Source organism: Ziziphus jujuba, chromosome 10 (assembly GCF_031755915.1).
Source record: "Ziziphus jujuba cultivar Dongzao chromosome 10, ASM3175591v1".
Classification (NCBI taxonomy): Eukaryota; Viridiplantae; Streptophyta; class Magnoliopsida; order Rosales; family Rhamnaceae; genus Ziziphus; species Ziziphus jujuba.
This window is the reverse complement of record NC_083388.1, coordinates 9,698,724-9,712,994: the sequence shown is the minus strand read 5'-3', so window position 1 is coordinate 9,712,994 and position 14,271 is coordinate 9,698,724. Positions and strand designations below refer to the sequence as shown.

The following is a 14,271-nucleotide window of genomic DNA, read 5'->3' as shown; positions in this document are numbered from 1 at the left end:
AACTCCATTCCTAACTGAGTTTCTGGCAAAATTAAAATTTAAAAGCCTCATCATACTTGGTATCATCAGCTGATGTGCAAAAAGATCGTTATCGAATGGCGTCGTCGAATCTTAACCCATCACTTGCTTACACAGTGGTGTACGTGAAGGACGTCGCTAAATCCGTGGCTTTCTATGCTAAAGCTTTTGGTTACACTGTTCGTTGCTTAGACAAATCGCATAGGTGTATATTAATATATATATATATATATATATATATATATATAACAATAATGATTTTTTTATTTTTAATTTTTGATTTGGAATTTTGGTTGATTTGATTTGTTAATTTTGCATGAAGATGGGGAGAGCTTGAGAGCGGGCAGACCACCATAGCATTCACGCCGAGACGGCAGCATGAGACGGATGATCTGACCGGTTCGGTTCAAACACCAGGTGGGTCCGACAGCGTCAGACCGCCTATGGAGGTTTGTTTCACCTACTCCGACGTTGACGCTGCCTACAAGGTTTGATTTTATGACCATCTCCTGAGTTAAGTTTTATTATTATTATTTTTTGTTCTTTCTTAATGTACGTTAATGTGAACGTGGGTGATAAATGGGATATTAATTGACCTATGTTTGTTTTGACTGATAATTGGCATTTCATATGAATTCAGAGAGCAATAGAGAATGGTGCAGTGGCGGTGAATGAGCCAGAAGAAAAAGAATGGGGACAGAAAGTCGGATACGTTCGAGATATTGATGGAATCGTGGTCAGGCTGGGGAGTTATGTCAACCCACCAAAGAAAGCATGATGACTAAATTATATACATATGAAATTTAATTTATTAGAGCGTTTTTAATTGTGTTTTGAAACAGGATCGACTAATATCCCCACAAGCGGATAGCACTTGATATTATATGGCTTTGTGGTTTTTGGTCAAATGTCCCAAAACTTGTAATCTAATTTCCTAATAAAAATTGAATAAATCAGTCAAGCAGACATTAAATGCTTATATTTTCTTGCATCATCAAAAGGCTCCCTTAATATTTTACCACAACCAAACCCACCATCGCTGTTGTAAATATAATTTGTTCCGTAGTGACCATCACACAGTCAAATCTCCTGTCCAGAAGGCCAGTGATAGCTAATACTATTTACCCTTGACTCCTTAAGATGACCGCTTCAGAATTACTCTTTGTCAAACCGCCTACTTGCTCTATTTTCTTTTATTTTCCTATTCTACAAAAGAAAAGAAATCTACTTGCTTACGTATATGACAAAATGGGTACACTGTGTCAAAACTTTCCATAAGTTTAGAAGATTAGCAGTGACTAAGTTAATGCTAATCGTTCACACATATTACATAATATCATGTATAATAAATCGTTAACATACTACATAGTGTTACAGCTCTCAAACAAACCATGCTTTCAATGTCTAATATTTCACGCCATCTACCCTCGACTGCAATTGATCACGTCATTTTCAGAACTGAAGGTTCTATCAAGCAGCCAAAGACTCCCATTGTAACGTACAAAGAAAAAATAAAATTAAAAAAAATAATAATAATAATACATCGAGACAAAACCACAAGGTTCCCAAGCTGACATTCAAAGTAAAAAAGCTGACATTCAAAAGTAAAAAAGGTAAAAAGTTCAGAGAGGAAACCAGGAACAGGTGCATTGGGTATCTGACAAGAACACCTTCGTCACCAAGCACTAGTTGAAATGTTTCGGTACAAAAGATGTATTTGAGTTGTAACAAATACTTGACATGGAAGGAAAAAGAAAGACAAAAAGAAAAAGAACTAAATAAAGAGATTGATGTGAGAATTTTAATGGCATTCTACAAAGGGCAACGCACCATATGGCGAAGCAGTTCACCGCAATAAATTAAGGCATCCATTGGGCGTAACCGAGCAGAGAAGATGCATGCGTTGGTGATGAATCACAACATTTCTTGCGACTTTCTTACACAACGGCTCACTTTTTTCTTGAATTCATCTCTCCTGTCTCTCCATTCCTTCTGCAATAACAAGATGCAAACAAGGAAGAACTTAAGAATAGTCTTAGTTGACACTAGTTTTACAACATATAATGCCCATACATGTTTGATGTAGCCAGAAAATAAAGGAGAACAGTCTGCTAAGCAAATTGCAATAATAGCTTCTTGACGCGAAAACCAAAATTGAAAAAAAAAATAAAAATGAAGAGATTCAACATAAAATCAAAATACACACACACACTATGCTCTTGCAGCTTGAAGACTCTTCCCATCACCAACTTGATGATTTTTTTCACAGTTTACTACTTGATACCCATTATATGGAAACCAAATCTCCAGAGTAGTTAGAGACAAACCATCTCTTCTCTATTTGCTTTGTTCAATGAGAGAATCCAAATCTACTGAATAGTTACAAGACAAACTTAACTCTTCTATCGATACTTGTTCTTATAAGATACTTATGCCCTTGTTATCTATATGTATTGACAATTTTGATACAAGACCTTAGTTTAACTTCTCACACAAGATCTTCCTTCAGTAAACTATTATGACAAATAAATTGACCAGATATTGTATTAACAACTTCATAGTTCGTGCAAGATAAGGTAAGGTTGCGCATATAACTACAACCATAAAGAGCCAACCAATTTCATGGAAATCAGGAGTATGTCACAGAAAGGATCAATCTTGCACCAAATGATAATATGCACTAAGAAAACAAAATACATAAGGCTACTTTGTTTAAAAGCACATAGGACGGCACTCCAAAAACCTAATTTCTTCTGAAAAAGTAGTTGTCTTAATCTCCTTGAAATCAATTACAGATTAAACCACTATGCCTGTTCGCAAAGATCTAAAGTTAGTTAAATACTAACATAGCATGAGACTAGAATATCTGGTTCTTAAAAGAATCAATAGATGATACAAATCTCTTGGCAAATAACCGCATATTATCTACTTTGTCTATTCACAACATCTCAAAATTAACCAAACAAAAGACAAACAGTATCCATCAATGTCATACTGGAAGTAGTCAGACAATTACACAAGATTCAAGAATACATAACTAATTTGCTAATCTTAACAAATAGCTTAATATGCTCATACTACAATTTAGATGATCCAACATTTGCATATCCACACTTCAGAAAAATATAGTACAAATGATCCATAAAAGTATGACTGACGATGGAGTAAAGAACTTAATTCACTTACTGCAGCTTCAACATTAGCAGGAGATTCATCATTTGGACTGGAAAGCATTGATATTATACTTAGCACGATGCTTTCAACCTGCAAGATAACAATCTCTACATCAGTCAATGTATCGTTATAGTAAAATATATAAACCATAACAAGATGTGATCGTGTACCGTATGGACAGGTGTCCAGCGCTCACTTGCAAGCTCATAACCATTTGGATCCTCACCAGGAGGATGAAGAATTGATATGCAAACACGTCCATCGGGATAAACTGTCCTTATGGGAAAAACCAAGTTCAGTAGCTGAATAATAGGGTAAAAAGATCAAACAGTTACTAAGGAGTGTAACTAACCATTTGGATGCCATATCTCCGAAGTAAACTTCACAGACGGAGGGCTATTTGGGTAATTGGAAGGGAAACTCATAATGGCATTGAAAAATCCTCCCTCACTACAATCAGATGATATGTTATGATAATTGTAAAACATAATTAACTCACTGCTACAATAATTTTCATTCCAATTGCTTTTTTCCAGTAATAAACTCTAGTTGGTATAGAAAATGAAGATCAGTTACTCCCAGAACGATATCAAAAGAAAATAACCAAGATACTTAAACAATAAATCAAGAAACAATATTATCTAATAGACAAAAGAGAACAGAACTAAATAAGTGATAGTGCCAAAGAACAAAGACAATTGGCTACAAGAAAAAGTAACCAACTAGTTACAAAAAGACAACTAACAAGCAATTTGTAGACAACCTAAATTTGCAAAGGCACTCAAGGAATGGGAAAATTAACAACTTTGAAAGATCTAATTTTTATTAGGTTAAAGCCCTAAAAGAACCGCATCAAACCAAAAGCAACCACTTTGATCGAATTTAAAACCCCAGGAACAAAAAAGCAAACAGAACAAAGATTTTTTTTTTTCCAGTTTCACAAACAAAAATTGGTTCTTGATCCATTCTCCACAAACAGTGACCCAAAATTATCATCACAGCTAGAGAAAAAAAAAAAAAACAAGAACAAAAAACACTGACAACGATCAAAAGGCACGAAATTTACAGCCATAGCAAAATCTTCATAAAAAAACATAACGTACTAAAGCGTATCGGGAGGCCCAATAATCGTGACGCTCCATTCGAATATATTGGTTTCGTCAACCAGACCGGCAGAGAATCCATCGACTGGGTTTTTGCAAAGATCTGCAACCCCCATAAAATCAGATTAAAACAAAAACAAACCAGGTTCAGAAAAATTCCAAATAACCCTATCCAAAATATCAATACGGAAATTGATTAAAGCAGAGAGAAAATCGAAATTCCGAATACCTTTGAGCTGTTTCTGAAGGAGAAGGCTTGCTTGCGAGGCCATGATATGTGTATATTATATATATATATATATATGTGTGTGTATAAATATAGAAAGAAAATCCTAGAGAGGGAGAGAGAGAGAGAGAGAGAGAGAGAGAGAGAGCTGCGAGCCCTCTGCGATTGCGAAGGAAGAGAGAGAGAGACTTATAAAAGCCGACACTTTGTATATTTATAGACAGAGAGAGAAGGTTCCGAATGTGGACTTCCTATGGGCTACGCCGAACGCAGGGGCAAGCGGGAGTTTTGTTCCTCTACTGCTTACAAAAAGTCCATGGGTCTGTAACCAATAAAATGCAGCCACGTATCATGATTTGTTTGTGAGGAAAATATCCTATCGGTTGGATTTTACCGTTTTGATTATATATATCCTGTAGGGACCACGTCAGAGGATAGGTCATAGATGAGTTGGGTTCGGTCCTATAGGCCTGTGGGCTTGGACTGGTAAGTTGCACAGTTATAACTTTATTATCTCTATCAGTATAGTAATTCTACTTTTCTTTCTTTTTTTTTAAATAAAAATAATATAGTAATTATTTTTTCATTTTCTTTAAATTATTTTGTTAATCTATAATACGAAATAATGAAAACGTGAATGAGAAATTTCGTACACCCTACATTATTTTTATTATTAATTAATAAAACTACTCGAGTCTTATGAAGATAATTATTGAATGATCTTTATTACAATATTTTTACTATAAATCACCCTAATTTTATTCTTATATATATATATATATATATATTCATGATTATTTTAGATATTTATACATATATATATATATATATAATTAAGTTTCATTAGAATACCTTTAATTCTTTAAATTAAAAATCTACAAATCTAATCATTTAGAATCTTGGTATTTAATGTAATATATTATCATTTTTAAATATTAAAAGTTTTAAATGATTGGATGCACCTATTTTTAACTTAAAAAGGTTCTCCTTCGAACATTATTATATATATATATATATATATATGGATACATATTATTCCATGATTTAGTGGAGAATATATATATATATATATATATTTTGAAAAGTTGCTCAGTAAATTAAAATTACTCATCTATTAATTCATTCAACCCAAAAGGAAAAAAAAAAAATCTACTCACTAATAAACCAAACAAAAATTTGTAAAGTTTTATGAGAAAAATTGCTAATATTGAACTAACTTCAGCATTATTTAATTAATTGTAGAAGGAATTTTGTCTCCCTATATATGTTTGTCTTTTTTATTTTTATAAACAAATTTAAATATCAATCTAAATATATAATGGACAAAATTTTCTTTTATTATTATTATTATTTTTTCTATGAATAAGTTGTGCGTGAAATAAGTTACTAATACTAAGTATGAAAACAATTTTATTACTAGGATAAAAGAATTGCAAATAATTGCATTTTTTAAATAGAGGTAAATCTATCAAGTGAAAATATAAAAATCAAAGTGGAGTGTGTTAAAGTTTTTATGGAGTACAAATTAAATATGGCCTCTAAAAATATTTTAATATATTCTCTTATTTGGTAACCTTTTTCTTACCATGATTTTTTTTTTTTTTTTTGGTGTGTGTGTGTGTCAATGTTCTTAAGATGATTTATTTGCATTACATTAGTCTACTATTTACGACTTAGGAGGACTAAGAACTAATACGAATAATTGAGGAATGGAAAATAAGAGGATAAACATGTACCACCTCACATGTTTTGTACAAGAGATAAACATACTATTTGTAAGGAAATAATTCTTTTAGTTATAAATTATCATTTTATTATTTTTTATTAACACTAATTTGGATTTCGTACGCAGATAAACCAAACAAATTTAAACGTAGGTAAATTTGTTCAACAATTTTTGTTTTTTTTTTTTTCCTTCATCTATTCCGTCGAATTTAAAATGATTGATTTTTGTAAGTTTTGAAAAATTTCCTACCCGTCTTATATATCATCTCTTCCTTTACATTCAACATCTATCATATATATCGTTTATCTACTTGAATGTTGCTATAGATATTAACTCTGTTTACCAATTTATTTGGATGTGGCAAATGATATATATATATATATATATTAATAATTGAGGAAAAAAAAAAACAAATGTAGATAAATGTACTTTTACATGAGTAAGTTGGTAAATAAAATTGGTCTTTAGCATTATTGTTATTTGATTCCATTCATCCCTCTTATCAAATATAACTTTTCTTTTTATTATTATTAGTATTTTAGAAAGGTCTTATAAAGACAAAATTGTTTGCCAAACAATGTAACAAAATGATGTATTATTTAATTAGTTTAAGTTTGGCAATAGTTTCAGATTTAAATTTCAGTGTATATTAATCTTTCAAATTAATTAAATAATAATACCTCATTTTTTCTATATTATTTGGTAAACAATTTAATATCTATAACACTATTGATTTTTAAATTATAAATTTTAATCTTGAAATTAATTATATTACTTTGATGGTTCATTATTTTTTAAGCCAATGTTGGATTAAGTTTTAAGATTTAGAAATTCAATCAATATTGAAACATTAAATCAGTCTAAATGATCTTATGGATAGCTTTAAAAAAAATAAAAAAAATGATCTTCTGAGTATTTAATTAGTAAGACAAGATTGAATATTGGAGTTGATATATGTTTATACAAGATGGAGAAAGTAGTTGCAGAGCTACTCATAGCCTAACAACCTTGGCATTGTTAATCGTGGTTAGATTCATTTTCTCTTATTATGATAAGAGAAAATTATTTCTTTCTTTTTTTTAATTTTATTTTGATTGGACCAATGAGAGAAATTTTTTAGATAATTAGATATTTTTTAATGTTCTGTTTGGTAGAAAAGAAAATATTGAAAAAATTGATTCTCGATAATTAAATTTTTAAATTTTAATTTTCAAAAATAAATTTTTTTGAGATTATTTTTATTATATTTGATTAATAATAGAATAATATAAAATTTATAAATAATTAAATAAATTTATACATTAAAATTAAAAAATAAAATTATATTAAAAAAATAAATAAATAAATTTTTTAAAATTTTTTTAAAATAATATCTATTTAAAAAATCAACTTTTAAACATTATAAAATTTATTTTATATTAAATTCTACAAATAAAAAAATATATATTTTAAAATTTTCAATTTCTATTAATTTTGCCATTACATACACAAAATTCTTGGATTGCTAGACATTATCTGCGATATCTGATGGGAGGGTTCCTGTTTAAAGGCAGCGCAGCATATGGGCTAGAAATTGGACCTAATTCTCACTGTCTGGTTTACAACTGAGTAGGCGAGGCTTTCAATTTGCCACTCACCGGTTAGGGGAAGTTGGATTTTTTATTTTTATTTTTAAATATTTTATCCTTCATAAGAATTTAAAAAAAAAAAAAAAATCCTCCTTTACGTTATCCTCCGAAGGAAAAGTTTTGAAAGCCTAGTTTTTGAGGATTAGTTTCAAAAATTAGTTTTCAAAAATAATTTTTTTAGAAATTATTTGTCATAGTGTTTAGTTAACAGTAATTCCAAGTAATTAAATTAAATTTGTATTATAAATTTAAATTAAATTGGATTTTAATAAAATATGTAAAATCGGAAATCTAAGAAGAGTATCATTTTATTCTTTGTTTGCATTGTAAAAGTTATGAAAATTTAAAATTCTCCTCAAAAAGTGAATTTTGCTAGTTTTTGGAAAGTTTTTAAAAGTGAAAAAATGTAGGATCATGGAAAACGTATTTTTTGCAAATAAGGAAAATAAGATATAAAGTTATTCCCACAAAAAATTTGTCATTATAAATTTTTTTGGAAAGCTTCTACTACATGTTTTATTAAAGATAAATTTATTCTTAATTTTAAAACACAATTTATTTAATCACTTGTAAATTCTAAAAGCATTTTTAATAAGTATATAAATTGCTTTTTTTTTTTTTTTTTTACCTATCAGAAATATAAATATATATATATTTTTTTACCTATCAGAAATATAAATATATATATATTTTTTTACCTATCAGAAATATAAATATTCAGTTAACAAAGGAGAAAGTTCCTATATAAAAAGCTTTGATAAATTATCAAGTAATGTTGATTTATTTGGTTAGTTATTTATGCTATGATTAAAAAATTGTAGATTTGAAACACTAAAATGATGAAGGGGATTATTTGTAAATGATAAAAAAAATTTTTGACAAATTATCTAGGCTATTTAATCAATCTAATTTAATGGTTTCTATTTGTCTTTTTTAAAAATACAGTTATATTCATACTATAAAATTACAAAACATTACAATCTACATACACTAATATTAAATTTTAATTTTACTACTTATACTAGTAAATTATACATGTTTTACCCTTAATAAATTAAAAATAAATCTAAATATATTACAACCAATTTCTCAAAAAACTCCATTCTTCATCTTATGAAAAACTTGGGTGCGAGGGTCGCACCACGTCAGCCTGTGCAACCCTCCAACCACAATTTGTCATCTGTCAACCTTTTTTAGTCATTTATTTATTTATTTATTGACATCTCTCTTCCCTTTTGAATCTTCTTCCTCTCACATCCATGGCCTTCTTCCTTTTTGTTTTTCGGCTGGAATCTATGGCCTCCTTATTGCGACTTCAACTTTGTTTCCCTTCTTCTCTGTCCAGTTTCTTTACATTTTTATATTTTTTGTTAAAATCTGTTCCTATTTTCTTAATAACAAATAACAAAAATATAGAAATAGGTTGCATAATATTTGTAGAAGTATAACTTAAACTTTCAGAAATAATAGAGGAGTAGAGAGATTAAGGATATAATTGAGGGAAAAAAAAATGGAGATCCAGAAATTTTGTACAAAAGAGTAAGAACAGTAAGTTTTGATAAAATCATAGATCGGCCTTAGAGCTCCTGCTGATGGTAAAAAAATTTTGTAGTTAGATAAAATATTTTTAAAAGCAAGAGAAAAATTAATAGAGTTAAAAATGAAGAGGACGTGTTTAATGCCTAGAAGAGTTTTCTTTTTGCTACAAGAAGAGTTCTTTGTGGAATAATTGTTTGCTCAGTTGGTACCTCTAATGCTTCCAATTTTGTAGTGCTACGATTGTGGCATGGATCTGCATTTGAAATTTTTCATTGGGGTAGTGAATATAATTTTTTTTTTTTTTTTGAAAATTTTCATGGGGGTAGTGAATATAATTTTTTTTTTAAATGTTCAATGATTTTATAAAATTTTATAAATTAGTATAATTGTAATATTAAAAATTATTAAAATTTTAATTTATTTAATAATTTTTGTAATGTAAATAGAATTACCTTTTTAAAAACTTTTAATTGTTTCGATACAATTTAAAATATTTATGAAATTTATTTACAAATGTCATATGTTAAAATGTTATTTTTTAAATAATTTAGTAACTCTAGCATTATTGTTAATTTTTTTATCTAATTTATTTTCTGCTATCAAATAATTCTCCAAAATTAATTTTTCTCTCTCCTAATTGAGTACCAAACATTTTTTTCTCTTTCTCCTATAATTTTGGCACACACGCACATATATATATATATATATATAAATATATTTTTACTTTCTTCACATCAATAAAACACACACACACACAAATTTTGCTTGGTTCATGATTTTATTGATTTTTTATTATTAATTTGCATCTCATGTTATTTTAAGCTTGTGGAATATCTACAATGAAGCTTTAAATTGAAACTGAAACCCACTTTAATTTAGTTCGATTAATGCATTAGAAATTAATTATTTGTTTTCTCCTCTATTCATAAACAAAAATGAGTTTAGTATTTATAAGAATAAATGTTCTCATGGCTTTATGGACTTGTTCCTAAAACTTTGAAAGTGGGTTGAAGATTGTCAAATAGAAAAATATTGTATACTAACAGTGAGGTTTTAATTTAGTATTTCTAGATTTTATTAAAATTCATGATTTTAATTTTGATAGTTAAATTTCAGCAATGTAAAAGCTTAATTTGGCCAAATAGATTCTCATGTGACTCTTTTTTTTCTTCTTCCCTTCTATGTTCTTTCCGATTTCCACCTCCAAGACTCAAACTTGCATTGCAATTCCACCTTCTTCCCTCTTCCTCCATTGAAAAAGTGAAAACTCCACTATAAACATATTCAAATCTCTAAATTGAATTTTCCTAATAGGGGTCAGGCGATTAGAAATATCTAATAAAAATTAACCAAAAAAGACTTGCTCTCAATGCAAATGTTTGCTATTTTCCTGATGTTTCAATCTATATGGATTGTGAGGAATGAAGAAAGTGTAGATGTGGAGGTGGGGAAGGGAAGCAATTGGTGGGAAAAGGTAGGTGGTTTTGTGTAGAAAAATACTTCTCTTTTTCTTCTTTATTTCTTCCTTCTGCACCAATTGTTCCATTCATGCAAATAATGATAAGGTTCATAATTTCATTTTTTCAATTCTTGAAGTTATGTTAATATAAGTAACTGATTAATTGGAAACAATGGAGGAAGACAGCCTCATCTGCAATGGTAGAATGTAAAGGTGTGCAAACAGACCGATTAAGCGACCAATCTAACTTATTTGGAAAGAGGGAAAAAAAAAAAAAGACAAAAAAAAGATCAAATGAATCCTAACCAAACTGATTAAAATATAAATAATTAAACACTATTTATATATACATTCAAAACTAATAAGTAAATCATTTTGATTTTTTGTTTTATTTGATATTTATACTGCTTTGCATTATTTAGTTAAAAAAATTTGTAGTAATTGATGTATTATCTTAACCAATTTTTATTTATTTATTTTATTCTAAATATTTTTATTTTTCAAAATGTTAAAAAGATTTTAATAAAAATGGCTATTTTTTATTTTAAAATGCTGAAATCCAAGGTTTCAATTACTTAATATCTAAAATTCTAAGACCTACTATTTACAAACCTAGGTCCATAACCAATCCAAAACTGACCATCTAATTCAATCTAAATTAACCATTATCAGATTACATCGAATTGGATTTGAAGTAGAAATTTGTTTCAATTAAATTGAAATTTATGAAACTAATTAGTAATTTGATTCAATTGGTTATCACCAATATAGGTTGGTTTTTGAATTGATGAGCATCCCTAGCAAAACGCCATGAGTTTCTCCTAGGGGTGGGCATGGTGTAGGTTAGTTCAAGTTTATGTACTTTTTAAAACTAAACCGACAATCTTGGTTTGGGTTGGATATAAAATTGAATCGAACCAACTTCCAAGTGCAACCTAAAAACCGACCATACTAATGATCATTGTTCGATTTATGTTGGGTTCACAATTTAGGCCTCATGTTAGGCCTCCGTCCAAACTTCATTTTTTAGGCTATTTTCAGATAAAAAATTTATATTTTGGGCCAAAGTTTTGTAAAGTTTTTTGTAAGTTTTTTTAATTATCAATCTTCAATCATATTCATGCATTTATATTTTGAATTAAACTATCTTTTCAAACTATTCTCTAAATTAAATAATTTTAACATACATCCATCTAAGCAAACATACAAAATAAACTAACTATTAAGCATCAAATATGTGAACTAATACAAAATAAAATCGTATAACTACAACACAAGTCTACAACTACCATCTAATTATCTAAATACATCATACATCAACGAATAAATTCTACAAGAAGTCTACAACCATTATTAATTTACAAAATAAAATACAACTTATATTTGAAATCTTAAACTTCAAAATGAGCTCATAATTAAATAAACTAACAATCCATAAAGTGAAAATTATTTTAAATATTGTCTTTCACATTCTCCATTCCACTAGCAACCACACAATCTCATACTCATAGTATGCCATACAAAGCTCACTACCTCTACAAGCCATAATCCATTCATCCTTTAACAAATATTAAAATTACACAACAAACATTAAATATTAAACATTATACATTAAGTATATTATTAAAATATTATCTAACTTAAAAGACAATTGATGATGTGGAATTAAGAACAAATTTAACAAGCAATCATAGATCAATTAGGTGTGGGTGGACTTTGTTTTTTAACACAAGTTGTTCCTAAACAAATTAAAAATACGTTATTGAATTAATCAACAAGTACTAAAAAGAAGTTGTAAATAGGACTAAAAAATTCAAAAAGCTCCCAAAAAAAGATAATAAAAATAAAATTACAAATAATAAAATTAAATTCTTACTGAATTCAATAGAATCTTAAAATGTAACATCCTCAATTAATACTTCAACTCTATAATTGTAGATCATAAGAGCTGATTGCAACCAATTTTGAAAACAAATCAAAGCCTCCACCATTTTTGGATCCATTAAACTTCAAAATGCATCAAGAATACACCTTCTGATACTAGCAGATTCAGATGCAACTGTACAAATCGAAATGGCATATACATCTCTTGCAATTTGAGATAAAATTTGATATTTCGTGCAATTATTTTTCCACCAAGCCAAAATATCAAATTTCTCACTCTCCACGTCCTCACATGGGTCAAACAAACATTTGTCCCCTCATTTTTTATTTCCAATACATTCTTATCCATTTTCCTTTTTTTTTAAAAAAAAAAAAATTGTGATTCCTTCAAACGCTAACGATAAATTATGCTTCCATCATCCAATAAATCCACCATCATCCCACTTTGTTGTGCTTGCATTGATTGACTATCATTGGGATTGGACACTTTAGAACTCTCATCATAGAATCAACTTCCTTATAGAAATTATAAAGATTAACTAAAGTAACATTTGCATCCTTAGTCAAAGATTCAACCATACCACTTTCATAAGCATTTTCAAAGAGATATGATACATATTCTAGCCTATGTCATGGATCAAGCACAGCGACAATAAGCAACAATTTGTTGATACTTCCAAGTGAACCAATATTTCTCAAATTTTGTTAACATTATCTTTGCCATATCAACCATCAAATGGTTTTGACTATTACTCCATTCAACAAGAGTATTATATAACAAACTCAATTCATGAAAGCATATACTATGTAATAGTCAAAGAAACATTAAATTTTAATGTAACCTCATTAAAAATAGCTAGGAATTTCACAAAAAACTCTTGCATTATCCCAATCTTTACTTTCAGGTGGTCTAGCTCTCTTCCTTCCAGCTTTATCCTCCTTAAAGTATCCAAGATAATGCCCATCATCATCTATCATCCTATCAAAAGCTTTTTGATACTTCAAAGCCAAGTTTAACATCAAATATGTGGAATTCCATCTAGTAAACACATCCAAAACCACAATGTCCCTAAATTCAATCTTCTCATTCTCTACACATTCTTTAAATTTGTGTAACCTTGAAGAAGATGATCAAACATATCTAACAGCATTACAAATCCCAGCATTGCTATTATAAATTTCCTTTAATCCAAATGTCATAATCAAATTTACAATGTGTGTAGCACATCGAACATACAAAAACTCACTATCCAAAACACTTCTTTTCTAATAATTTAATTTTCTTTTCAAAAAATTAATAGGCACATCATTTGAAGAAGCATTATCAACAGTTATTGTGAAAGCATTTTCAATACCCCATTCAACCAAATAATTTTCTATTACTTTGCCAATTGTATCACCTTTATGATTTTGGACAATACAAAAATTTATATTTCTTTTATGCAACTTCCAATCATCATCAATGAGGTGAGCGGTAAGAGTCATATAATTGTTATTTATGATAGAAGTCCATA

General features: G+C 28.6%; 2 protein-coding genes across 2 annotated transcripts; one reads left to right on the top strand and one right to left on the bottom strand.

Annotated features, from left to right (window-relative positions):
- Positions 1 to 59: 59 nt before the first annotated feature.
- LOC107409182 (uncharacterized) lies at positions 60 to 997 on the top strand. Its single transcript, XM_016016617.4, has 3 exons — positions 60 to 223; positions 341 to 506; positions 659 to 997. The coding sequence occupies exons 1-3, from the start codon at positions 96 to 98 to the stop codon at positions 794 to 796; spliced, it is 432 nt and encodes a 143-aa protein (XP_015872103.1). The 5' UTR covers positions 60 to 95; the 3' UTR covers positions 797 to 997.
- A 528-nt stretch (positions 998 to 1,525) lies between these two features.
- On the bottom strand, positions 1,526 to 4,705 carry LOC125420854 (ubiquitin-conjugating enzyme E2 7). The gene is made up of 6 exons (XM_048468076.2): positions 4,525 to 4,705; positions 4,296 to 4,398; positions 3,545 to 3,642; positions 3,363 to 3,463; positions 3,205 to 3,282; positions 1,526 to 2,010 (listed from the first exon to the last, which is right to left on the bottom strand). The coding sequence occupies exons 1-6, from the start codon at positions 4,565 to 4,567 to the stop codon at positions 1,933 to 1,935; spliced, it is 501 nt and encodes a 166-aa protein (XP_048324033.1). The 5' UTR covers positions 4,568 to 4,705; the 3' UTR covers positions 1,526 to 1,932.
- Positions 4,706 to 14,271: the final 9,566 nt, after the last annotated feature.

Excerpts from the sequence above, each read along its gene's own strand:
- LOC107409182 (XM_016016617.4), top strand. The coding sequence starts at position 96 with ATGGCGTCGTCGAATCTTAACCCATCACTTGCTTACACAGTGGTGTAC. Across the intron at positions 224-340 it reads TGCTTAGACAAATCGCATAG|ATGGGGAGAGCTTGAGAGCG; the intron begins GTGTATATTAAT and ends TTTTGCATGAAG. Across the intron at positions 507-658 it reads ACGTTGACGCTGCCTACAAG|AGAGCAATAGAGAATGGTGC; the intron begins GTTTGATTTTAT and ends ATATGAATTCAG.
- LOC125420854 (XM_048468076.2), bottom strand. The coding sequence starts at position 4,567 with ATGGCCTCGCAAGCAAGCCTTCTCCTTCAGAAACAGCTCAAAG. Across the intron at positions 3,464-3,544 it reads GGAGATATGGCATCCAAATG|TTTATCCCGATGGACGTGTT; the intron begins GTTAGTTACACT and ends CCATAAGGACAG. Across the intron at positions 3,283-3,362 it reads GCTGGACACCTGTCCATACG|GTTGAAAGCATCGTGCTAAG; the intron begins GTACACGATCAC and ends GTTATCTTGCAG.